Source organism: Antennarius striatus, chromosome 9 (assembly GCF_040054535.1).
Source record: "Antennarius striatus isolate MH-2024 chromosome 9, ASM4005453v1, whole genome shotgun sequence".
Classification (NCBI taxonomy): Eukaryota; Metazoa; Chordata; class Actinopteri; order Lophiiformes; family Antennariidae; genus Antennarius; species Antennarius striatus.
This window is the reverse complement of record NC_090784.1, coordinates 16,958,301-16,983,330: the sequence shown is the minus strand read 5'-3', so window position 1 is coordinate 16,983,330 and position 25,030 is coordinate 16,958,301. Positions and strand designations below refer to the sequence as shown.

The window sequence follows — 25,030 nt, the reverse complement described above, 5'->3', positions numbered from 1 at the left end:
AAAAATAATAGTTTTGTGTGTAATTGACCCAAAATGTTCATTTTATTGCCACTGAGTGCTTACTTTACCTTTTTACATAAACATGACGGTGTTTCATTTTCAGTGCGGTAGATGGAGACAAACTATTTTATTCTGAACTGCCTCACAGAATACAATGAAAGGAAGCGGTTGTTCCACAAGAGGACAGCAAAGGGTTTCCTACTCTGAGCCATTATGTTGTTAATTCAATGACGACATCTGTAATTGTCATCAGACTTCTTAGTTCCAGCAGGTACAATAACGAAACACAGAAGGACAAACAGGCTGAACTCCGACGCTGACAAGCGTCGAAAACGTCACTGTTTGTTCCAGACCAATCAGAAGCCGAGTACGGAAGGTCACCGGAAAGGCTGCGTTACTTCCGGGTTGTCTGCTTGGTCTTTGCTAAACCGTATAATGAATGCCATAAATAAAAACTACATTTAATATAACAAACGACACTTTTTTAAAAAAAAGTTTATTATGTGGCGATACGCCTATTAACGCAAACAACACATATATCGGTTTCATAATTTCTATATTAGTTTGAGTAAGTAAAAAAAAAAAAAACCCGGGTCAGATTGGTTGAACTTCGACACACTTTGTGTGGCATTCAGACGCGCTGTAGGTGTTTTCATATAAAACTGGTACGTCAGGAAATAAAAGCAAAAGCAACCGGCAAGATGACATCTAAGAAAGTGATCGAATTGTTCTACGACGTTGTTTCTCCGTACTCTTGGCTTGGCTTTGAGGTTTGTTTCTTATCGACTCCAGCAAAAAAACAAAAAACAAAAACACCGATCGGAATTAAAAATGACGCTTTGCATGGTTGTGTTCACAGATCATGTGTCGCTACAGAAATGTCTGGAACATAGATCTCAAACTCCGTCCTGCTTTTCTGGGGGGTGTCATGCAGGGATCAGGTACATAGACAAGTGCTGGAAAGTAACAAACGCACATGTCATAAATGAATGCACATAAGTGTGATTTTACGTGCCTTGGGTTTTCAGTCTAAACACCTCAGCATAAAAAGTAATGCAACAATAGCTCTAATCTAATAATACAATATATGTTGTTATATGCATAATATCTACTCTTCACAAGCAATGCACTTGGGAACATGTGCTTTGCTTGTTAAGCGTATTTTGGTAATATATTTTATTTTGGATTTGGATGCAAGAGTCAAATGTTTCACCTTTATTGCATTGCTACTTGTATTTAAATAAAGCATTGGATTGATTTTCCCTGCATTGTAAATATTCTAGACATTTAATTGAATATTTTCTATGTTGTATGGAAATTCTTTGCACTATTAAATTTCATACACAATGAATCTTTCCTGATAGGCAACAAGCCCCCTGGTCTGGTTCCGAACAAATTCCTGTACATGACCAAGGACATAAACCGCTTAACGGAGTATTTTGGTGTTCCCTTGCAGGCGCCGTCTGATCCCTTTGAGGTTATGTTCAACAAAGGTACATTCAAACAAGATCCACAATGTCATGTATTAGTCAGACCATGACTGGATCAATCCACTGCTGGTCCTTTATTAAATTTCATTCAACATTTTTTTGTCCATTGTACACATTATTCATGGTTCCTCCTTTAACAATTTGACTTAATTGAAATAAGGATTTCTTTTTGTCCTTCCGTTTACATTGTGAGAATATGGCTTCACATAAATGATAATTAGAAATAATAAAAAATGAAAAAACCATCAAGCACATTTAGTTCACCATTATTTATGATATATTGTTCCTCAATTTCATTATTTAAGCTACTTAAATATTGAGAAATATTGAGGTGTATTTTTAATATGCTTATTATTTTTATTTGAAGCATCACTTTTCGAGAGGATTGTTTTCTATGTAAAATAATTATATTGAATGCTAATAAATGAGACATCAAGTTTTATTTGCCCTGTTTTCTTCCTCTAGGCTCCTTGTCTGCGATGCGACTTGTAACAGCAGTACAGGAGAGGGAGAAGACTGGAGACAAGCTGGTGGAGCAGGTGTCACGGCAGCTGTGGAGAAGAATCTGGAGTGAGGACAAAGACATCACTGAACCTGCATCACTGGCTGAGGTTCTGACTTACTCTGCATCATGTGTGAAAGGATGCAGAAGCAATGTTGTCCCTGACATACAAATGAGGGGGTGATATAGTCATCAGTGTGTCCATCCAAAATAATCAATCAATCAACTTTTATTTATATAGCGCTTAAAGACATCTGAAGACATTTCAAAGCGCTTTACAGATAGAAAGCCAACAGAGCAAGCATAAGTGACGGTGGCAGGGAAAAACTCCCTCATTGAGGAAAAAACTCCAGGCAGGACCCAGGCTCTGGAGGGTGGTCATCCGCCTTGACCTGTTGGTTGGGAAAAAGAAATACATTGGGGAAAGAGATAGGTCAAGTCAAAGAGACAAAGAGAGAGAGAGTGGCAGATAGGCCAGTTTGAGTTTAATGTCCATAGTGAGGTGTCGCTGAATTGGGGGCGGGATTTCCAGGCCTTTTCGATATCCTGTCTTCCATCCACGTTCCCCACCTGTGGAACAGAGGCACAAAGACAGCAGCAGAATCGAAAATAGAAAAAAAAAATTTTTTTAAGGGCATAACTCTCAAACTATACATAGTATATTCACTTAATTTTATGTATATGCTAACCACGGTGAGTAAGTTTGATATTTGGAATTTCTGATTGACCTCATTGTTTCAACTCTAGATTCGAAAGGGTCAGGGGTCATTTCTTCATGGCATTTAAGCCAAAACTATACTCCAAACTTACTAAATGAATGGAGGATAAGTCATATATTAATGGACTGATTGTGTAATTTTGTCTTGGGGTGGGGGGGTCTGTGTTCTTCTGATGACTTGTTTAATTTCACTAAAGCATTGATTGCTGTATTTATTGTAGGCAGCGATGAAAGCAGGATTGTCTGACAGTGAGACTAAAGAAGTGCTGGAGTTGTCCACCTCAAAGCAGGTCAAAGACAAGCTGAAAAAAACAACACAGGATGCTCTTGATTATGGGGTCAGTGTTCAGTTTGTTTTCCATGTCTTTGATTACTTTGCCCCTGCTATTACTGTTTACAGCATACTTGAGAACCTTATCCAAATAACTTCACACTTGGTACTGAAGGGTTACCAAAGTGTTACCATGAAAACTGAAAGTAGTTTTCATGAATGATATAACAGTTTTCAATTTTAATGTTAAATAGGATTAGTAGTAGTTTTTTCTGTATTATTTACACATTGAGTTGACTCAATCCTTGCAGTCCCTTTCCTCTAATGTACAGAGTTCTTGTACGGTTCTTGAGATATTCCAAGAAAATACAGACAGTTGGGGATTCATTACGTTATAGGTAGATGAACAAGATCTTTCCTACCCCTCTCCAGGCATTTGGCTTCCCCTTGATGGTGTGTCATTTAAATGGAAAGCCAGAGATATTTTTTGGCAATGACAGATTTGAGCTCATGGCCCACTGCATTGGTGAGAAAACAAATTCTCAATGATACATCAACATCTAATTTCTCTGGTGTGAAAAGTCTTGTCAATCTCATTTTGTTTTCTGTTGCAGGAGAGAAGTGGCTGGGACCTCATCCTAATCAAGCAACTGCTAAACTGTGAGGAGAAAAAGCTGCCTTCAAACTTTCTTGTTGTGCTCACAACTTTCAAGATTCTAATATAGTTAAGTCATTTTGCTTGATTTTTAAAAAATTCCCATTTCCTGTGTTCTGCCCTCTGAACCATCGTAGTATGTTTCCAATAGATGCTGGTAACAAGTAACAATAGGAATATTGTAGCCTGTGTTAAAATGAGAAATAATGTAATTAAATCCGTAAAGAAAAAATTTGTTGTTATTACTTTTTGTATCCTCCTCCATATAATGCATGGTTGGTCAATTGGCTCCTTTTACTCAGAAACAGTTTGATCCTTTGGCGATTTGCTGACTGTACCTCTAGGGGCCACCATTTATTGGTTTATGGGAAATGTGTCCATAACAATGGTCAAAAAAATTAGTCCACACTTTCATGTTCTGTTCATGATGAATTAGTAATAATGAATATAAAATGCAAGTGTACAGGATGCTATTGTCCAGTGTGAATTACAATATTTCCAAGTGTATTCATGATGATTTAAAAACCATTTCACATTTCCATCGTCATCAACAACACACAGTTATGTGCTTTAGAGTTTTAATCCTTTTCTTCAAGCCCTTTAAAACAAAGCTGTACATTAAGTTTCTTCTGATTAAAAAGATCTTGAATGTAAACCCATTTGGGACAAAGTTCTTTTTGTTCCTGTCCAAATGAATGAAGGTGAGATGAGATATGAACTGAATGATCCAGGTGTTATTGTCAGTCTGTGATAGTCTTTTTGCGTTTGCTTAATATTAGACCACTAAGCTATTCAGGGTGTAACACTTCTCATTACCAGCATGATCTGATATATGTATCCTCTGTTTAACTGGATAAACAGGATCTGGGTGTAGGTCATCCTTATCCAGTCAGTTCTACATGTTTCACTGGGGACTTTTTCTCACCTCATCTGATTGGGTATCTGCTTTTCATACTCAGTCATGATATTATCATCTGTCACAATGACACTAGTTTGCCTGTGGAATGCTGTTCACTTTCCCAAACATTGTGAGATTGGACACTGAAACATCATTCTGTGAAACTCAGAATAAACATATATTTAGACGACCATCCATTCCACCCATTAATCATGTTTTCTTTTTAGAACATTGTTCAAAAGCTTTTAATTACACATTGTCATTAAAATTCTTTGTTGTCACATCAATCATGACATGAAGTGGAGCCTTTTGCATTCAAAAATTTTTGATGCTTGGGTTTGTTTTGTTTCTGTGGTTACAATAATTTCCTGAACATATCAACCAACATTTTGCAAACAACGACTAACTGAAAATGTTCCTTTTCTTGCCCAGATTTTATTTCAGGGTTTCTATCTCCTATATTTTTCAGATACAGTATCAAGAAAATAACAAAAAAATAGTTGAAACATTGAAACTAATTGAAACATTCATAAATAGACAGACTGACGGGTTTGTACATTGATTGATTTTTTTAAATTTTTAAATATTTTACATACACGAGTAATCCCCAAAGGGAAAGTAGTAGCACACTCTAGTTAGTCCAAATCAAATGCACGTTAGTTAGTGTGTACAGGCCCTGAACACACACGCACAGGGGGCCTGTACTCATGCAGAGGAGGTAGAGTGGCGGGCAGCTCCTGCTTAGTGCACCCCAAATGAGCAACTTGTAAGGGCGCCTTGCTCAAGGGCACCTCGGCAGTGCTCCGGAGGTGAGCTGACAACTCCCACTGTCAGCTCACCTCCGGGTGTTTTGGGCGGGAGCGGGAATCGAACCGCCGATCTCAGATCATTGGACGACCCGCTCTACCGCTGAGCCACTGCTGCCCCAGAATCCATCATCAATTTAGAGTTATTCTTTCAAAAAATAATCTAGTTCATCCCCCTCATTCATAATTTTAAGATCTTTATGAAAAATAATGGTTAAAACTTTACATACAAACCACAACAGAGAAAGTTTTAAAAATTAAAATATGGAGGAAAGTCTGCCCTATTCATTTTAGAACCACATAGTTTTGCTTTTTAAAAACAATGGAGTCGAACTATCCAGAATACGAACACTTTGAACACCACCAACAGTACAGTCAGTCATCTTCAGATTACCACCGCTATATCCGCCGCAGCAGGTCATGGGGAGCCGGAGCCTATCTCGGCGGCATAGGGTGTGAGGTGGGGGACACTCCGGGCACAACGCCAGTGCACCACGGAGCCACACACAAAGACATACAACCATGCACACACACACTCATTCCTACAGGCAATTTGGAACAGCCAATCAACCTGAAGCGGAGAACCCGGAGAGAACCCACGCAGACACGGGGAGAGCATGCGAACTCCGCACAGAGCGGGACTCGAACCAGGTCCGTTGTGTTGTGAGGCGGCAGCGCTAACCACTGCACCACTGTGCCACCCCCAACAGTACATTTTAAGGTAAATAAATTTAACAATTAAAAAGACAATAATTCTTTACACTAACATTTATATATTTTGTGCAGAAAACTTATGGTTTTTAGGTTTCTAACACAATTAGTTTATTTTTCCACAACAAATCTATATTTCTTCTTCCCCTGTAACAATATGTTAACATGACAGCTTTTTAATACATATTTCTAAAGAGTGGGATAAATTTTCTCTTTGATTTGTGTTTTGATCAGAAAAACAGTTCATTATTGCTTTCTAGATAATCCAAAGCTTGTCATACAAGTTTCCTTGCAATGAAAGCAATCAAGGAGTGGCAGGACCAGTTTTCTTGAACAAAGAGAGGAGAGGTTGAACCGCAGGCAGACGCCACATGTGCACTTCAGATAATAAGCTAATCTCTAAACAAACTCTAAGATAGGCAGCTCAAAAGTAAATGAACATGCACCTGACAGCAGTCAACATGTCTCACTTTGATCCGAGAAGGAGAGAGAGACAGGAAGGAGGAAGAAGGAAGAGGTAAATGCAAGAAAAGGGGATGAGGTGTAAGCAAGGAGGGTGGAGTTAAAAAGCAGCTGAGTGAAGACAAACGGAAAGCAGTGCATTGATCCCCTGAGCCTGACAAACCACAAGAGAAAAATCATAACAATGAAGATCTAAAAAGCAACCCTGAGCCCAGACTCCTCATTCAGATGAGAGGATGAGTGGGAAGTGCCTGACCGTCTGAAAAGAGGAAGGACGATTCTACATTTATTTGGGGTACAGGAAACAATTTTAGGGGAGGAGAGGTAAGGACTCTAAATATGTTTTCTATTACACTGTTGTTCTAGGCACATAATAGAATATTATGGTAGCTCTGAGCTTTCTGTGAAGATGATGACGTGTTTGTGTGTGCGAACCGGTCTCTTTTTACATTTTTGTTTGCCCTTAGGGTGTGTGGAACAACACTTGGTGTTAAAATGCAGATAAACAGGTTTATAGATGTTTCATGTGACGCAAAAGGTTATCCTACGTGGCTGATGTATGTTCTGTTCCCGTACACTGTATTAAGAGCAACTCTGAATTCAGATAACCAGCATTAATATTCTCCAGATGGAGATGGTCAATATTTTTGTTGACACAGCTCTTCTGATGGGTGTGTCTTACGGTCAGACTGTTACCACACCTTGAGACGGGCAAATTATTGAAATCTGCGCTCTTTCTTATTCAGTTCAAAGTTTTATGTTACACAAAGGAATTACGGTATATAAAAGAACTCTGTGAAGCATCATTATGTTTTCTGACGGTTTGCCATTCCTCTTAGTTGCTGTGTTAACATCTGAAGTTCTTGGTCTCAGTTACATGTTTCAGACACCTTCTCAGACTGGGTTCCTACAAGAGTCATGTTACTGTTCACAGATTCAGCCCCACACACTGAACAGGTTTCAGGCCTACCAATGTCACTGAATTTGTTGCTTTATTCATTTACATATCTTTGTTGGCACAACAAAAACTTCAATTCCTTTTTGTTGACAGAAAGTATCCTGAACATACGGTCATGTGTAAATATTAGAGGCATCTTGAGTTTTAAGTTTGTCTGCGTGAAGAGTGTGTGAAAAATGGGCAAAATTGATTAAATATAACGATAATCTTTTCTTTTACATATGACAGAATGTCTTCGGCCTCAAATACAGACTCCCGCTGCAGTCCAGGGGATACTATCTGTGGTAGGTTTTTATCAGAACAGACAGTTCACACTGTCTGGTCATGAGAGGCCTGTGGAAAATGTTCACTTGACACGGATGAATTGACGGCTCAAGCTTTGAGATCAGTCAGTCAGAGATCACTCTTGCTGAATGAGAAGGAATGTGTCTGATCCTGTTTGCAGAGATCCGGGTGTACGAGCAGGAGGTGATCATTGTGCCCACGTTGCTGCTGGCCACCTTCGTGGTCACTCTGGTCTTCATTTTACTGCTGCGTTATTGTCCAGAGAAAGTTGACCGCATTCGTCCAAAGTCCACAAAGTCGGGCACCAGGAGAATGCTCCATGGAATCGATGGTAAGATCCTGGGATGGGCATTTGTTGAATTAATTTTTAATTGCTTCACCCAGGTTTTGCTTATTTCCATTTTTTGTTGAACAACAACTTAACTTTCCTGACTCAGAGACCATCCTTTTTTTCTGGCATGCACTCCGTTTAGTCAATTTAGCAAAGTATAAAGCATCCATGACTGCTAACACACCTTTAAATACACACATCATTAGTGGTCATCACTTTAAGTTTTATTTTAAAATAATTAAATCTGTAAAAGTATTGTGTTTACATGTTATTTGCACAAATGCAACATAAAAGAACTCTAAAAATGTATCTATGTAGGTTGTGGTTTTGGTCGAAATAATTTGTTTACTTTTTTACGGCTGTAAATTGTTGACATAGATCTAGTGGTTAGTCTCTTGGGAATCCTTCATGCAACTCAAAGGATAATTATTCTCTTCCTCCCTTTCTGTTCACAGCCCCAGAGGGTATCAATGTCTTGGAGCATGAAAACATTGTTCTGGATGTACGCAATTCCTATTCCACCTTCAACCCTCCAATCAAATATCCATCCGAAAACAACTTTGACTCTGTGGATGAAAAGATCCAGCACAACCCCCCACCACAGACTTTCAAGCCTGCTTTCACCCCCATTGTCCAGCCTAGAGAGTTGCCCCGTCAGAGGCTGCCCGAGTCCTTCAACCTGGTTTCTCCTCTGACCACAGCTTTTTCCCTGCGCTCCACACCCGTGTCCCTCTACAGAGCTCGTATGGACAACAGGAATGTGGTTTTACGAGTCTTAAATGGTGAGAAACTTCAAATGAATAGATGTTCGCAGCTGTTAGGTTGTGCTTTAGTGTTTCAGTATCAATGATCCTTGAAACCCCACTCTTTCCGACCCTTTTCAGACTCTGCTGATGTCACAGAAAGACACGCTTTCTTGGGATTTGCCTCCTTCCTGGCTGAACTGGGACCACATCCCTTCCTGCCAGAGCTTCTTGGTGTCGTCTCTCTTCGAGCTCCCCTGGTTACAGTCATGGAGGAGCTGGAGAATAGAGACCTGCTTAGCTTCCTGTGGCAATGCAGACAGGTAACCTATGCTGTATTTTCACAAGGGAGTAGAGTAAAACATGCATGAACTCACTTTCAGCATTAGAGCTTATCCATAAAGCAAAATGAAGTCATTATAAATTAGAAAAAAAAAGCGCCCTCTTACATAAGAGAAATAATTTATCAAACTTTTTTTCCCCCAGGAAAATGTGAATCCTCCATGTGAGATGACTGAAAGACGAATATTTACCATGGCCAAGCAACTGGCCTCTGCACTGGTTAGTATAGTATAGTATAGTATAGTATAGTATAGTATAGTATAGTATAGTATAGTATAGTATAGTATAGTATTTATAGACAGACAGACAGACAGACAGACAGACAGACATCTTTTACATATTTACTTCATGTGAGCATGGATGAATGAACTGAAATCAGCCGTAAAGGTATTTCCAACCCCCAGAAATCACATTTTGTTTCCATACTCAGGAGTTCCTGCACAGCAAAAATCTTCTCCATGGAAACATTCGTGCTCACAGTGTACTAGTCACCAAGGATCTTACAGCCAAGCTTTGGGGCCTGCGTGGAGTTTATACAAGGAAAAATAACGAAAAAACTCAGAAGGATGATCCCAGTATGAAGAAATGGCAGGCACCAGAGATTTTAGCTAAGAGACCTGCTGTTCAGAGCAGCGACATGTGAGTTTTCTTCTTCTCACCTAAGATGCTGTTTTCTGTGTTCCAAAACATTTGCTAACAGAATAATTAGTAGTTAAAAGCTGTTACTAACCTTTCTCCAGAAAAGTGCATAGTCCATGTTCTCTGAATATAATCTAAAGAAAATTTACCGAGAGAAGAACTAAACCAGTGCTTGTGTTCTTCTAGCTGGTCATTTGGCATCTTACTCTATGAAATGGTGACTTTAGGTAAGTAGAATGTTATCATTTGTCAACACATAAACACTGGCTAAGAAATGAAATATTAGATGAATGTTAAACACAGATAAGTATTTCAAGTGTTCCATTTTTCCAAAAATAATTACACAATTGCCTTTTATTACACAATAGCCCGTTATTATTGTGACTCTGCAGAGATGTATTTTTATATTTGTGTGTGTGTGTATATATATATATACACACACACACACACACACACACACACACACACACACACACTGTATCTCTCTCTCTCCCTCTCAAATATATATGTATAAAATCCCAATCTCCTACACTACAAACTACCCCGTTTCCCTGCAGGTGACGCTCCATTTGCAGAAATCTCATCTAATGAACTTCTTCAGTTTCATCAAAGAGGGAAAAGTCTGAAAAAATCTTCCAACTGCTCCAACATGCTGTAAGTGTCTTCTGCGTGCTCCAAATCACACAGAACCAAACCTGAATCAGTTTGTGTCATCTACAAATGAGGTGTAACACTATTTTTTTCCTTTTGCTCAGTCACGCTGTCATTAAGGGTTGTTGTCAATGGAAGGATCAAGATCGACTCTCTGTGGCTGAACTGAGCCGCAAGCTCCTCTCAGGAGAGAAGAATGCTTCAGACAAAGTCCTTAAGGCATCAGGGATTATTAACATTGAGCAATACCTGCAAGAAGCTGGATACGGAGAAGTTAACAGCTACACTGTTTTCTGATAACTTTTGTCAGCAGAATGAATTGCACTGATTGGACCCCAGAACAGCAGCTCAGTGTCTTTCAGGTGCAAAAAATAAGTTCCAAGTTCTGTTTTATGTATTATCCTCCTTGGGTAAATGACTATCTTTGGGAAGAAATAATTTTCATCTAAAACCTATTCTGTGTATCCGCCTGTGTAAAATCAGTTCATTTGGGTGTTTACAACCAGATTGTTTTGGTGGTGAACATCAACAGATGTAAACTTGACCGTGTACAGCTGCTGCATCATGACCTTGTAGTTGACACCTTCTACTATATGATGGTTTACAATTCTTTTTTAGAATATATTTAACAAATATAATTGATATAGATTTAATATATATTTTAGATTTTTTTTATTCTACATTATGTAAAATTGTGGAAATGAAAGATCATAAATGTAAATATTAAAGTCAAAGTTCAGCTCATGTGAAGAGCTGAAACTGTTTACACAACCAAATTTTTTTCCTCACGGTTTTCATAGGTTCAATAACACACACCAAGGAACACGTACTGTTTATTTGTAGTACTGTATGCATTTACACAGTGGACAACCACTGAGCCCTTGAGAGCAAAGCACCAACTAAAAGTAATATTCAGGTAGTGGAGCTCACTGAAAGCTACTAAGACTATATCATATTTATGAAAAAATAATTCTGATTGTATTACAAAATGAAAAGGTACAAAACTAAATTTTCAATAACTGGTAAAATAATAACAAACCAGGCATTATGACTGTCCTTCGCTTGGTGTGATTAGAGCCTGGATTGAACATCTATGGTATAGTAACACAGGTAGACTAAATAGCTGAAATGTCTAAATGAAGTTGAAAAATCATACAGCATTAAAATTAAAGCACCATTGGAAATACAGCAAAAAGGCAACATGTTTAGTCTTTTTTTTTTTTAAATCTAACATAAAATGTCCTAGCTAGCAGATCCCATACTAACTCCTGTCCGCTGGCAGATTCACACAGTTTAATAGGAGTATACATAAAAAAGGCCTCTACTTACAGCGACACAAAAACATTGGAAACACTACTGATATGTATACTTGAGACATGCTCACCTCTCACACATAACAGTATGCATACATGTTTTTTTGCACATTCAAAGTCCAGAAAGTAAACTACTTGACTTTTGCACCATCCTGGCTGTCCCCATAGAGATGACTCAGTGATGAATAGATCAAAGCGTTGATTCAAGTGAGGAGGCATCGAGGAGAAAATGATCACCCTGTCCCCGCGTAGCACCCGCTGCATCACTCACGCAGGGTGTTGATGGAGGCACAGATCTTGAGGGCGGGACCCAGCTTGATATTCATGGTGGAGATGAGATGGTCTTCTCGCAGAAGCATCAGAGCCTGACCGTCTATTTCCTGTGACAAGAATTGGGCGGCCAACTCTTCACAACCTGGACACAAGAAAAGAATTAGAACACAAAAAAAGACAACGTGGGACGTGGATTGAGAGTTACACAACTTTTATGTGATTGAACACCAACCTTGCAGTGAAGAGATAAACCTGCAGACTTCTTCAACGCTCCATTGAGCTGGAGTTGCTGAGAGAAAGTTGGCCCCCTCTAGTGGAAGACTGCCAGGGGCTGAGCTGTCAGACAGGGGGGCGCCGTGTCCAGCCCTCGAGCAGGAGTTTGAAGAGCCGGGGGACAGTGAAGGAGATTCATCCTCCTCTCCCTCCACATCACTAGATGCATCCTCTGAATGACTGGACTCTGAGTGACACTACAGCAAGAGAGTGGAGATTCAGTCCTAAAAGCAACGGTGAAGCTTTGGATGATCAAGCTCCATCCGCTAATCCTGCATCCATGATACATAAAGCAAAGCCAATAACTTCTTCATAACTAGGGCAGATCACAAGCATAAAATTTAATTTAGAAAAGTACTATTTTTTTCCCCCTAAGAAACAGCATTTCAACAGGAATAAATAGTGTGTTCAATGCGGACAACTTTCAGCTCTGGAGTAACACCTGTTAACAGTTGGAACGCTGCCCCCCTCTACATATTTATAACTCTTACTTTGACAGGCAGATGCCTGGTTGACACTTTATTAGAGGTGTTGTTAGAACTGCTCCTGCGAGAGGGTCCCCTTCTCCTAGCAGTGGGTTCAGCGGGTGTTGGGGGTGGCGCCTGACCTGCAGCACTTCTTCCTCTGCTAGTCTTGAAGTGCTGGCTGCAGCTCACATTATACCTGTGGACCAACGAGCCTATTCACTACAAATGAAGCAAAAGACGACATTTCCTTTTTTTTTTTTGTTCTGCTATGGTTGTTCTCTTGTAAGGAACAATGACCCAATCAGGTCTAACCAGTGGCTCCTCCTGGTACAGAGAATTTGTTGTCAGTAGAATGGGAGTCGCTGGGTCTCTGAAAATATGTATGAGCCTCATCTGCCCTTTCTGGAACGATCCTGACGATAAGCGCCACTGAGATTCTGTGCTATTCACTGCCTTGACTATCTGGATATAACAGATGAGTTGACAGGTTATGGCAGAATGTGGTACATCATGTAAATATAAAGCAAATCATACCTCTTAGCACAGGTATTGGTGCAGAACCTCTTTGATCCTCTGAACTGGCTGGCGGGGGCAAGGCTTCCACAGTACTCACACTTTAACACTTAACAGGAAAATGAAAATGAAAAAATAAAACTACTTCATGCTTTCAGGAAATATTGACCACGCACATATTTTAGAAGTATCATTAAAAAAGAAGACTTATCCAATCACTGACATGCAGGTCCATTCTCTGAGCGGCCAACCAAGGCAAAATCTCTGTCTTTGAGAAGTCCAGCAACCTATCACATGAGTTTATGATACAAGCAAATCAGTCAGGAACGGTTTGATGTGGGATCGGGCATGTTTGATATGAAGCCATTGTTGTCAGCAGAGGACACTTACCGGGAAGGGTTCAGCTCCTTCTTGGATTACAAAGCCCTCTATCAGGTGGGTGAGGACTTGAGGTTTGACCACCGCGTGAGGGACAGGCGGTCTGTCTTTGTCCCCAAGCCCGATTCTTGACAAGGGCAAAGGCAAGGATAGGGTAGGTGGAGACGGGAAAGCAGCTGCTGCAGAAGGAGCTTATGGACATCAAAAGGGGGAAAAAAAAGCAGCATGATTTTGAAGACTTACTGTAGACACAATACTGACAATAATACATGTTTGATTTAGAAACTGGAACTTAACATACCCAAATCCTTTGTAGGTGCAGGAGACAAGGGAGGAGCAGAATCTTTCATTGGTGCAGAGTCTGAAGCCTCTGTTGACATCTCATTTGGAGCGTCACTGTCTGATTTTCTCTTCAGAGAGCCAATGGTGGGCTTTATCTAATGTTATGTGGAGGGGAGGGGGGGGGGCAGGAAAACTGTAAGCAGTCCTTGTACCATACTTATACTTACACCTACACCAAAATGACAGCTTCACTGTGTACTGTAAATATTTTAAATGGTTGCTCTTACCATGGCACCATTGCCGGAGACTGTGTTAACATTCCCACCAGCTGTACTTTCCTGGCCTGTGCTGCTTCGTACCTGTGCCAGGGCCACAGCCTGTGCATTTCCTGCCAAGCCCTGCCTGGTTCCCACAAGCTGCACAGGGATATGGGGTGTGTTGTGTCCCATGGTGCTTGCCTGGCTGTTGCTGGGTGGTGCTGGAAGAATCGGAGGTGGGTGTCGAGGGGGCATCTGCACAGGTAAGCGTTGTCCTTGAGCAGTCTTGGGCTGTATCGGCACAGGACCTTTGTCGGTATTGGTGCTGGCCTGTTGCAGGGGCTGCACTACCAGAGTCTGGGTGTTCACATTGGCTTTTGGAGTCACTGAGCCAATGGAGTAGCCCTGGGTGGTGGTAGGAACATTTGAGGTGGGGACCAGGATCACTGGGGCAGTGGATGAGGACAGGAGAAGCTGTGAAAGAGGAAGTGCTGGAGAGGAGGTGGAGGATGGAGCGATAGAAGCTGCAGGAGTGACAGTCATGGAAGCTTGGTTTCCAGCCTTTGCAGTCATGGTGTTGGCAGTTGACTGCTGAGGAAAGTTCTGTTTGGTCATTTGTTGTTGTCGTTGTGGTTGCTGCTGAGGTGTCTGGGCAAATGTTTGCTGCTGCTGTTGACCAGCAGGAAAGGTGGCGACATCTTTCCTTTCTGGGAGCTCAGACTTGACTGCAGCTGCTCTGGGAGCACAGTGTAAGGCCAGATTCTGCACCTTTAACATTAAGAGAAGAGGTTTAGGGGATTTTTTAATAATGTTGAATATTGTGCCGGTTTTATCTTAGCTTTCACGTTACAGTCAGGAAATAGTCGTCAGACCTGATCATGGTCAGACTGGGCACCAGCAGGGGCAACTTCATGCTGCTGCTGCTGCTGTTGTTGTTGTTGCTGTTGTTGTTGTTGCTGCTGTTGCTGGGGCTGTGTCTGGGCAACTGTTGCTACAGTTGCTGTTGCCGTACCACCAGGCATGAAGATGAGTTGTGAGGCAAGGGGAGCTCTGAGAGAGCGGTTGACCTACGTATGGAGCAAATCAAATGGGTAAAAATTATTTGTACCAAATAAATGTATAAATAACAAAATCAAGTACCACTGGTTCTATATAGAAATTTTCTTCTCTACAATATTGACACACACTGCTAGGCTGAACAAGTTAGAGGTTCAACTTTTGTGGAAAAAACACAATCTGTTCTTACAGATTGTAAGATTCTAGTTCTTAGTAGCACAAGCTACCAACACAAAAAATTATGTTTAAAAAAAATCAAATCCATGACTTTCAAAAACAGAACAAGGTGTGAGTTATTACATTATCAGGTTTGCTGACACACAAAAAAGTAATATGCATTAATATGCACTTCCAAATTGACTGTAGATGTGTGTGCGTGCGTGCGTGTTTGTCTGTGTATATGTGTGGCTCTGCGGTACACTGGCATCGCACCCGGAGTATCCCCTGCCTCACACCCCCAGTCGGCACTCGGCGACAACGGATGAAGCGGTTTTAAAAGATGAATGAATGAATGTAAGCGCAATCATTTTTAACTCACCCTGAGATACATCTGTCCCTGTCCAGCAGAGTTTCCACCCAACAGCACTGACTGATTGAGACCTGTTGTTGTTGCAGATGTGGCTGGGCCATGGGGACGGGGATTGGTCATGGTACCTCCTGTGGACGTGGTGCTTATGTTGACCTAAGATAATTTTTGAAAGTGTGTTTTAAATCAAACCTACCTCAGTATTTAACAACAACTACTTTTATACTGCAATTCAAATAACAGTAAACACATAAACTTACAGTGGTAGGTGCCTGGGACATGCTGTTACTTGTCGTATTGGACTGTCGACTCGCTGCGAGCGTGGCCTGGTTTAAGGACAGAAATGAAATGGCTGGCTTGTAGTGCTCTTGCTTTTGTACGGACTGGACCTTCACACCATAATTCTAGTTACCTGTTGCACTGCCGCCAAATTGTGGAGTTGGGCACTATTGATCTGCTGCTGCAGCATGAGTTGTTGGAAGTACTGAGCTGCATTTGGTTGTCTTTGCAGAGCTTGGAGAGCCTTTATAAACACCCCCCCCACACACACACATATAATTTCAAGAAACATCCCAAAGTAATTGTTTATCATTCATTAAATCAAATGCCATTGCACGTATACGCACGTGCACACACACACACACACACACACACACACACACACACACACACACACACACACACACACACACACACCTGTACAGCTTGTCTCTCATACAGAGACATGTGAGCTATCTGGGGTGCACGAGAGTTCCCACTTGTCTGAGGATTTCCATTGGTGGTCCCAGTGTTTTGGTCTTCACCTCCCTCCATGTTTGCCACTAAAGGAACAGAAACCATCATTAAAAAGAATGGTTTTTGTTTACACAAGGAAAATAAACAACAAATTAATAATAAAATTACGACAAAATATGGACAGCCAAATGATCAAACATTAAACCCAAACTTATCAAGTCAGTATAAACGCTAGAGTGAGATGTCTTAAGACTAGGATTGTTTTCTAACAACTATAAATTCCAGACCGTTAGTTTCTGCTCATGCTACTAAAGCACAGCTCTCACCCGCACATACACACATTTAATTGCCAGTGTTTTTCACAGTTAACTAAATTCAATAATCGTAGCAAGCAGGAGTAGTTCTGGCATGTTCTCTAGCGGACAAGACGTCAACCTAATAATCAGTGATCGATGCCTACAGAAGAACATGCAGGGAAGCTCAAGACAAGTCAAACAGCAGCTAGCCAGTTGTGGTCAACTACAATGGACTTGGCTAGTTACCTAACCTTTCTCTCTTGCATAAATAACAAACATTAACATTGAAAGAAGTACAGGAAAAAACCCCGAGTGTAAATACTGTCGACATGTAGACCATTAAAAAGGCCTTTACTTCAGTAGTAACACCGAGACAAAGTGCTGCGTTAGTTTTAAGTATTAGCAACAAGGGCTAACTAACTAGCTGTGCTAAGTGACTATTGTACACAAACGCTGTAAACTGACTGGCTATCTAATGTCAAAGAACACAATATTTGATGCTCTTCGGTGTGCTTCTGTGATTACCTCTCCTTGTTATTCTTCCCGTTTCACAACTCCAATCAATCTAAAAAAAGACTGCGAGTTTGGTTTGGATTACTAACGAAAATCCCTTCTCTCTCTCTCTCTCTCTCTCTCTCTCTCTCTCTCTCTCTCTCTCTCTCTCTCTCTCTCTCTTTTTACCTCCAAACAAAACCCCTCCCCTAGCGAGGTTTTTCTTCTTCTTCAGTGTTCGTAGCTATCAAACCGATGCTAAATGGCTCTATTGCCCCCTACTGGATTAGTCCGTACGCCTCCTAATTACGCCTACGCATAAAATACTGTATACTGGATTTAATTCTACATGCTCCAGGGAGTTAAAATCGGACCGAAGAGTTACTTTTGACCATTATCTCAATAATGTGTAACAAAAACAAAGACTTGGAATAAAAATAAGGCTGTATTAAAAATGCAACCACTATTAAAATCTCTGGTGACATAGTCCACACATTTTATGTAACCTGTGTTAGAGAAAACCACCTGAAGTAAATGCCTTCCAGTACACTAGCCTTGCACTGTAAAATTTGGACAACTTTTCCAATACCACTTTATTCCCCATCAACATTGATTGCAACAGTAATCCTCCTCCTTGTGAACTGGTGCAATCTCCACGTCTCATTTCTGGATAGAAGCCCATTCTTAAGTAAAAAGTGGTTGGCGTTGCTGCAGTGTCTGTGCACGATGTTCACACTGTCACCCATGTCCACTCAATATCCTTTAGAGTTTTAAAGTAAAGCTTTATTGCTGGCTACTGCTTAAATGTGACACCATTCTCTCACAGTATAATAGAAATGGCACACCAGCAGCACCAGCTCCAGAGATTTTGGTTAATGATTGCTGTGGAACAGTAGGGTAGCAGGTATTGTGTTGTTCAGAGTTTTTTGTTGGATGTCATTCATCATAATGGTCACGATGGAGAAAAGAAGCCTTAGCAGCAGAGCCTTGGTTTTGGTGGCAGCACATGTTTTCAATAATTCATCCATGGAATAGAAATCCTAGACCAGTGGGCAATGATCCCAGGACACGTCCAGATGTCATGGAGAGCATCCTACATTACATATCATGGAGAGTTTGGAGAGATCGTCCTTTCCTTAATGACAAACTAATTGCCGTTGTCCTCACAGGTCACTTGAAATATCTAATTTTCTTGCAATATTTGTAATATATTGTAACGCTCATGAAAAAAAAAAAGGGAAATTCTTAAAAGTATTCAGGTACCGATGTCAATGAGTTTTTGGGTCTAGATTGAAATCTAAAACATAAAAGAACGTGTCCCACAACACCAGTGGTGGACTTTGGATGTTTGGGGGCTGGGAAGACTCAGATGTTACCAGCTGCACGTTGTGTGGAGAAGATATGTACCTTAATAATTAAATACGTAACACCAAACTTTGGTTACAATTTAAAATGTTTTATTGCAAGACTCACACCTTAGGTGAGTAAAATCTATTTTCTTTTAAAACTTTGTATCAACTCAGTCATAACACACGGAATCGTTTGCTGGTGTAATGGACACTACCAATTCGATTTATCTGACAGTACACCTGGAGACTCAGTAGATGGCGGTAGAGAGCAGTTAGGAAGCAAGTTGGACAACTCGTTTAATTATATCATATCGGACAGGTTTCTCATTGTAAATGAGGACGTTGTTAATTAAATTACAAGTAAACATTTCTAAGTAAATCTGTACAGAAAAAATATAGTGTATCGTAAAATTTCTATACTTTTATACTTCAACTTGTTTTTTGAAAGGTAAATTTGTTGTCAGCCTTTAGGCTTAGCAGGCAAGATTTCTCTCCTGAAGCATTTACTAAGAGTCAAAAACAATCAACTAATATAAATTATGCTCACTTAAATATAAATTCATAAAATGTTTTATCCATTAAATGTTTTATTAAATTTTTTTTACATCCATTTAATGTCCAAAGGTGATAGCACTTGGGTGTGTACTGGTAATGTGGGTATACTGTACATGAAGTTGCTTTATATTTTGTTTATTATGTAATCAGAAAATAAACAAGTTTCACACCTTGAAATCAACTTTGACCCAAAGAGGCTGTTGCATTCATCAAAGCACTTACTGAACTTAGCAAGTTAGCAAAGGAATGTCAACTGTAACAAAAACACAATACACTTTAAGCCCCATTAAAACACAAATATAAATAAAAACAAAAGCCCTCACAAGAAGAATATGGTAACTTGTTTCGCAACTTAAACTGCATAAAATACATTATCATTCAGTGTCAGAATTCCTGTTTTACTCCGAAACTTCAATAATTTGACTTTTCAAAAAAAACCCTTAAACCTCAAATAATACACTCAGGGCTGTAACACATTCGCAACCATACAGAAAACGAAGCGCTTTTACTCCTTCAGAAGTAATTTAGCAGCCTGTATGATCACAAACATACCATCCAGTCCTGCCTTGCTGCACATCAGGCACACACACACTGCACACAAGTCAGTTATTTCTGATTAACTAATTCTATTATCCATTAGCCCATTAAGTAGTTTTGTAATGACTTGACTGTTGCTTTGACTGTTCATGTTTTATGCAGTATATGTATTCCAATGATTTTGAAATAAATTATGAAGAGCAGAATTGTTATATTTTTATTCTTGATAATGTGTAGCAGCATTTATTAGCATCTAGTTGATGAACAGCTGTCAAATTATACTTTTAGATGGATACTTTGTTATGCAAACAAAATTTGTAGACTAAGCACAAAACTTGAAATAAATTCTCACCTGGTTAGTAACAACTATCTGGTCTGTAGTAAGCCCAAAATGATACCCTGGATGTCAAAACTTTGCGGTATGCTAAAGAAAGGAGAAAATCCAACCAAAAATCCAGTGTAATGGTGTTGTTGCAGTGATTTCAATTTGTGAAGATAAGCTGTAAGCCCCATTACAGTGTTTTAAATTATTGATTTACATTCTCATATAACAAATCTCATTTCCAAAATGACACAAATGCATTAAAGCCGAATGACACTAAAAAAAGAACCTGCGCATTTTGTAATCTTGCCAGTACAAAACAAAGACCCCAGGACAAACAACTTGCTGCATGCTACGTCAACCATCAGTAAAGCAGAAAATATAACAATATTTTAAGCTTTCTTTATGTATAAATGTCACTTCTTAAAACTTCCTCCAATTACACAGTTCTGCATCATTCTTTGTTTTTGATTTATAAGTCTGGATGAATAATTCATCAAATGTATTTTGAAAAGCGATTTAACTGTCAGCCGTATCCATAACATGTCCTTAGAGACAAGCAGATCAGCCAACAGTTGCCCAAGACACAAGTGTGGCAACAGGCCAACAGGTCCTAACCTAAATCAGCACAAGAAACACAAGACTTGTGTCTAACAGCAACTTCATCTAACATGTGAAAAGAGGAACCTGTGTCACACAGTTAAACCTTCCGTGCCATTTCTGACATGATAAGGTCACATAGGTAGTAAGTGGTCATCTCTCTCATCTTGCTCTTCTTCTAAAGGTTCTGTAACTACTCCTCTGTATTCTGGAGCTCCTTCACGGTTCCGTGACCGGCAAACAAAGTCACATCCATCCTGTGTCGGGTGGGGTAACAAAGTCAGTGAAACAGACATGGTGAAAAAGACCAACAATAAAGGCTGAAAAGTGTAACAAATTCAAGAACTCAATTTTTTCAGTTTCATTATTTGACCTGCACTTACCGCTGACAGGTTTCCAACCTCCACCCAGAAAGCATAGTTTGGGAATTGCTCCATTCCTTTGGCTCCAACAACGAATCTCTGGTATAAGAAGCCTCCAATGAGGTAAAGAATCAGAAGACTGAAGCCACTGAAAAAAATATTGGCTTAGGGTCACTGCTGAAAATTATGACATTCATTACAGTTACATTAATTTTTTTAATTTATCATTACACACATGATTAGTATTATGGAACCAGTGCTGAGCTGGGACTGAATAACCGGGCACACTCCGCTGCAGTCCAGTTCAAACAAGTAGAAACAGTCTTGCTCCCTCTCCCTGTCCTCTAGCACTACCTCCAGTGAGCCCTGGGACCATGATGGAGAGAGAAAGAACTCAAGACCAGGCAAAAATGAATAAAAGGTGAGTGGGTGGGGACTACATGTCATACAGGAAACAGATGCTCAAACCCACAATTGCACTACAAGTTCACTGCAAAGAACAAAACTGCACATGAATAAACCCCCCACAGTATAACTACCAAAACCTTGTGACATAACTCATATCATAAACAAGCATGCAGTATTTGTGTATCTTACTCAACGACACTCATTGATTGCCTGGTACGGAGAGAATAAAAGCCTAAACAAATGCAGCCAATTGCATTTTTATTTAAAAAAAAAAAAAAGATTTTGGTATGAAGTCACAGTTTAATTTTCAAATGTATTCTTACCACATCAATGTCTCTGTTGCAAGAGATCATGATTATGGCTTTCCTCTTTTCTTTAGAACAGTGACCATCATATGTGTCACCATTTCTGTAAATCAGCATAATCCAGTCACCTAGAAAAAAAACAGACCAGGATGACACAAACCCGATGAAACGGTTGGTTCCATGCTCAGATAATTCAGGCGTTAACATTTCTAGTACTCATTCTTACGCTCATGTTGTTCATAATTTGTCTCAAAGCATAAAATAATGCTCCAATCCAAGATCCCTTAAATAGCTAAAATTTACACATGATGAGAAAGATTAGATGACAACAACAACAGAGGGAAATGGGATGACATTATTATGTATTTGCAGGTACTTACTTCCTCCAATGGCCTGTGTGGAATTATACATGCCAATCACTTTTGGCTTAGTTTCCTTTCCCTTGTTGTTCACCTGAATAACTCCAGCTCCCGGAACACCCCCGGCATCTCCGCACAATTGAAATGTGTAAGTGTAGCTATCGTCTCCATTCTTGACCTCTGCTGTAAAGCTGCCGACAAGAGAAAAGAAATCCACAAAGAAGGAATAACAAGACACGGTCACCAATGTCTTTTTCCATGTTGTGGTTTCAACTCTGCATACCTTTTTTAAAAAATATAAGGAAGACATGTATGTCTATGAATGAATTGAAACAATAACACTTATGGTATAGTAAAACATTTAATAGGCTAAGCAACTGCCCATGTTTGAGTCTGCAGTAGCACTACTGCACAAGTTGGAGAGGGAAGTGTGCAACTATCTACTGATGATCAGAGAAATACATTTTATATCCTAAACCATTTTTGACAAATGTTTCACATGAGACATGAGAGCAAATTTTGGATTACAGGCCATTCCTCCACTACCATGTTTTTCAGTAGTAATTATCAAATATAATCTGCTACAGTCCACAGTCTGATTGTTTAATTGATTGCAGGTAATCCAAAAACAACAATGCCATTGAATGCGTAAGCACAAAACTGAGTAATTCCTTACTTCTTATTGGCAAGCGACTCTAGTCGATTGAGGACTTTCAGTTCTGAGTCAGATTTAGAGAACAGTTTGCAGTTCTTGGTGACGTTAGCAGTGTACACCCCTCTCCCACACAGAACGAGCTGAATGGCAAGGGTCCACAACCAGATAGAATCCACGTAGTGTTTGTTGATCATCTAGTAAAATAAAGATGGATATTTCATTTATCGGCACAAACGAATTTAAAAGCGTATTTGCTATACTTTGAAATCAGGGTTAAAAGATGAAAGAAAGAAACTCACATTATTGATCCCCCATGAGGAAATTACTTTTACACTCAGACCAAACATATATTAGACATGCATACATATATGTTGTGTACAAGCCCATGAACAAACACATATACCCACTAGGAGCCTATAAGCATGCAATTAGTACAATTAGTACAGAGGGAGGTAGAGTGATGAGCAGCGACTTCGCGGTGCTCCCCAAATGAGCAGCTTATAGGGGGGACGGCACCATGCTCAGAGAATCCTCGGCAGTGCTTGGGAGGTGGGCTGAAACCTCCCATTGTCAGCTCACACTCCGAAGGTGGCTGGCCAGGAGCAGGAATAGAACCCCCGATCCTGTGATCATTGGACAACCTACTCTACTGACTGAGCTACTGCTGCCCCTAAGACACATGGGTCCACAATAAAGTGTCTGCATAGTATGGAATCACACAAACAGACATGGACAAACTGTTCATAGCCTGGTCGAACATGTGGAAAGACTAGAAATCAAGACAAAGGTGTCTACTACACCTCAGAAACAAATTCTGACACGCCCCTCTAAAGCAGAAAAATAGGTCTAAACAAAATGAAAAGTCTACCGAGACATGACAGAGCCTGACAACATTATACTGGAGCTGTATTAACATAACATTTCCAGCACAGTATGAATATTCTGATCAGGAATAGCAGCGTAGTTTGGATTGAGTTGCCAAACCCCATTGAAATCTGTGAGAGAGAATACCAACTACTGATTTCAAAAAATCTTATACACTCTTGGTGTGTCATGTGATACATTCATGGTGCTTACATTTTTGGTACTTTCTATGTTAACATTTTTAAATGACACAAGCTACTCAAGTAATTTGCATGTTAATACATGCAATGTTTCAATCCATTGCATGTACTGTGGTAAGATACAAAATTATGAATGGCGCTACGGCCAGCATCCATTTTACTGCAAAAAAAGAATTACAGTTTATTGGTAAATAATTTAAGAGTTAAAGTAATCATCATAAAGTTATTTCAATTTCCCCTTGAATAGTTGCTTAATGAATATTATATAAAGCAAAATAACTGGGTTTTAGGATGCTTTAACATTAGGTTCTGTGAAATATTAATAGCCATGTTTCACTAATTTATTTTTAGCATTTCCTAATGTTTGCGCCACATTTTGAAAGAATATGCTACACTATTATGATTTAGCATCGATTAAGTTCACTAACCAGTCGGAACACACTGTCCTCATCTCATTTATACAATTTCCTCCGCGATTAATACTCTCTCTATCTATCTATCTATCTATCTATCTATCTATCTATCTATCTATCATCTGCTACACACTTCAAGAACAACTTCAAATGAACCACATTAAGAGGATCTAAACTGTATACTGTACTGTATTTCCTGTTCACTATCTGCTAATTCAGCAGGGAAAACTTATGACGAAACTCCTGGTCCAATTCTTGTAAGTCAAGCCAACTGCCACATGGTAATATCTTCGAAAAATTGTGCAATCATGTTTTCAAACGTTCATTAAATGTGCGTTGGGTACATGCAAAATGTCTATTCATATACGCAAGAGGCAACAAGTTTTCATGAAGAAACAGCTAGTTGATATTACCGATATTAAAATTGAACAGTTCAACATTAGTTCATCGTGTACATACCTTCGTGGCTTCTTCTATTATAAATGAGTTGGAAAAGCTTATTGTTAGCTACTGTTTAACACACACACTGACAGTAATTTAACATTTAGCTAGTTGATGTAGTGAGCTTCCTAGCGCTAACTCCGCTTCCTGTTTAACTCAATGTAAAAAAAAATGTTTTGTAAAGCAGACGAAAAACATTAATATATCATGTACGCTGGAGTTTAGATTCAACGATAGCAGGTCGTTGTTCTGCCGTGGATAATACACGCGTTTTTTCTCAATATGTGTAAAAGGAGCAACCAATAAACTAACAAGCTACAGATCTGCTACAGACAGT

At 39.7% G+C, this 25,030-nt stretch overlaps 4 protein-coding genes across 5 annotated transcripts; 2 read left to right on the top strand and 2 right to left on the bottom strand.

Annotated features, from left to right (window-relative positions):
* Positions 1-422: 422 nt before the first annotated feature.
* Positions 423-4,731, top strand: gstk1 (glutathione S-transferase kappa 1). Its single transcript, XM_068323499.1, has 7 exons — positions 423-770; positions 860-941; positions 1,365-1,493; positions 1,956-2,101; positions 2,932-3,048; positions 3,414-3,507; positions 3,596-4,731. Exons 1-7 carry the CDS (start codon positions 702-704, stop codon positions 3,643-3,645), a joined length of 687 nt encoding a protein of 228 aa, XP_068179600.1. The 5' UTR covers positions 423-701; the 3' UTR covers positions 3,646-4,731.
* Positions 4,732-6,531: 1,800 nt separating this feature from the next.
* styk1b (serine/threonine/tyrosine kinase 1b) lies at positions 6,532-11,155 on the top strand. Its single transcript, XM_068324396.1, has 10 exons — positions 6,532-6,837; positions 7,700-7,755; positions 7,917-8,087; positions 8,543-8,869; positions 8,972-9,153; positions 9,317-9,391; positions 9,603-9,811; positions 9,998-10,038; positions 10,369-10,465; positions 10,567-11,155. The coding sequence occupies exons 2-10, from the start codon at positions 7,701-7,703 to the stop codon at positions 10,757-10,759; spliced, it is 1,350 nt and encodes a 449-aa protein (XP_068180497.1). The 5' UTR covers positions 6,532-6,837; position 7,700; the 3' UTR covers positions 10,760-11,155.
* A 127-nt stretch (positions 11,156-11,282) lies between these two features.
* On the bottom strand, positions 11,283-17,493 carry phc1 (polyhomeotic homolog 1). Of its 2 annotated transcripts, none has more exons than XM_068324394.1 (14): positions 17,357-17,493; positions 16,497-16,621; positions 16,213-16,323; positions 16,061-16,126; positions 15,813-15,956; positions 15,091-15,285; positions 14,249-14,986; positions 13,981-14,116; positions 13,692-13,870; positions 13,525-13,588; positions 13,323-13,410; positions 12,813-12,984; positions 12,281-12,518; positions 11,283-12,190 (listed from the first exon to the last, which is right to left on the bottom strand). In XM_068324394.1, the coding sequence occupies exons 2-14, from the start codon at positions 16,611-16,613 to the stop codon at positions 12,039-12,041; spliced, it is 2,400 nt and encodes a 799-aa protein (XP_068180495.1). In that variant the 5' UTR covers positions 16,614-16,621; positions 17,357-17,493; the 3' UTR covers positions 11,283-12,038. The 2 variants fall into 2 exon arrangements, with proteins under 2 accessions (XP_068180495.1, XP_068180496.1); XM_068324395.1 differs by having other exon boundaries at positions 14,321-14,986.
* Positions 17,494-18,768: 1,275 nt separating this feature from the next.
* m6pr (mannose-6-phosphate receptor (cation dependent)) lies at positions 18,769-25,030 on the bottom strand. Its single transcript, XM_068323490.1, has 7 exons — positions 24,712-25,030; positions 22,797-22,969; positions 22,142-22,311; positions 21,780-21,889; positions 21,284-21,414; positions 21,070-21,196; positions 18,769-20,943 (listed from the first exon to the last, which is right to left on the bottom strand). The coding sequence occupies exons 2-7, from the start codon at positions 22,967-22,969 to the stop codon at positions 20,821-20,823; spliced, it is 834 nt and encodes a 277-aa protein (XP_068179591.1). The 5' UTR covers positions 24,712-25,030; the 3' UTR covers positions 18,769-20,820.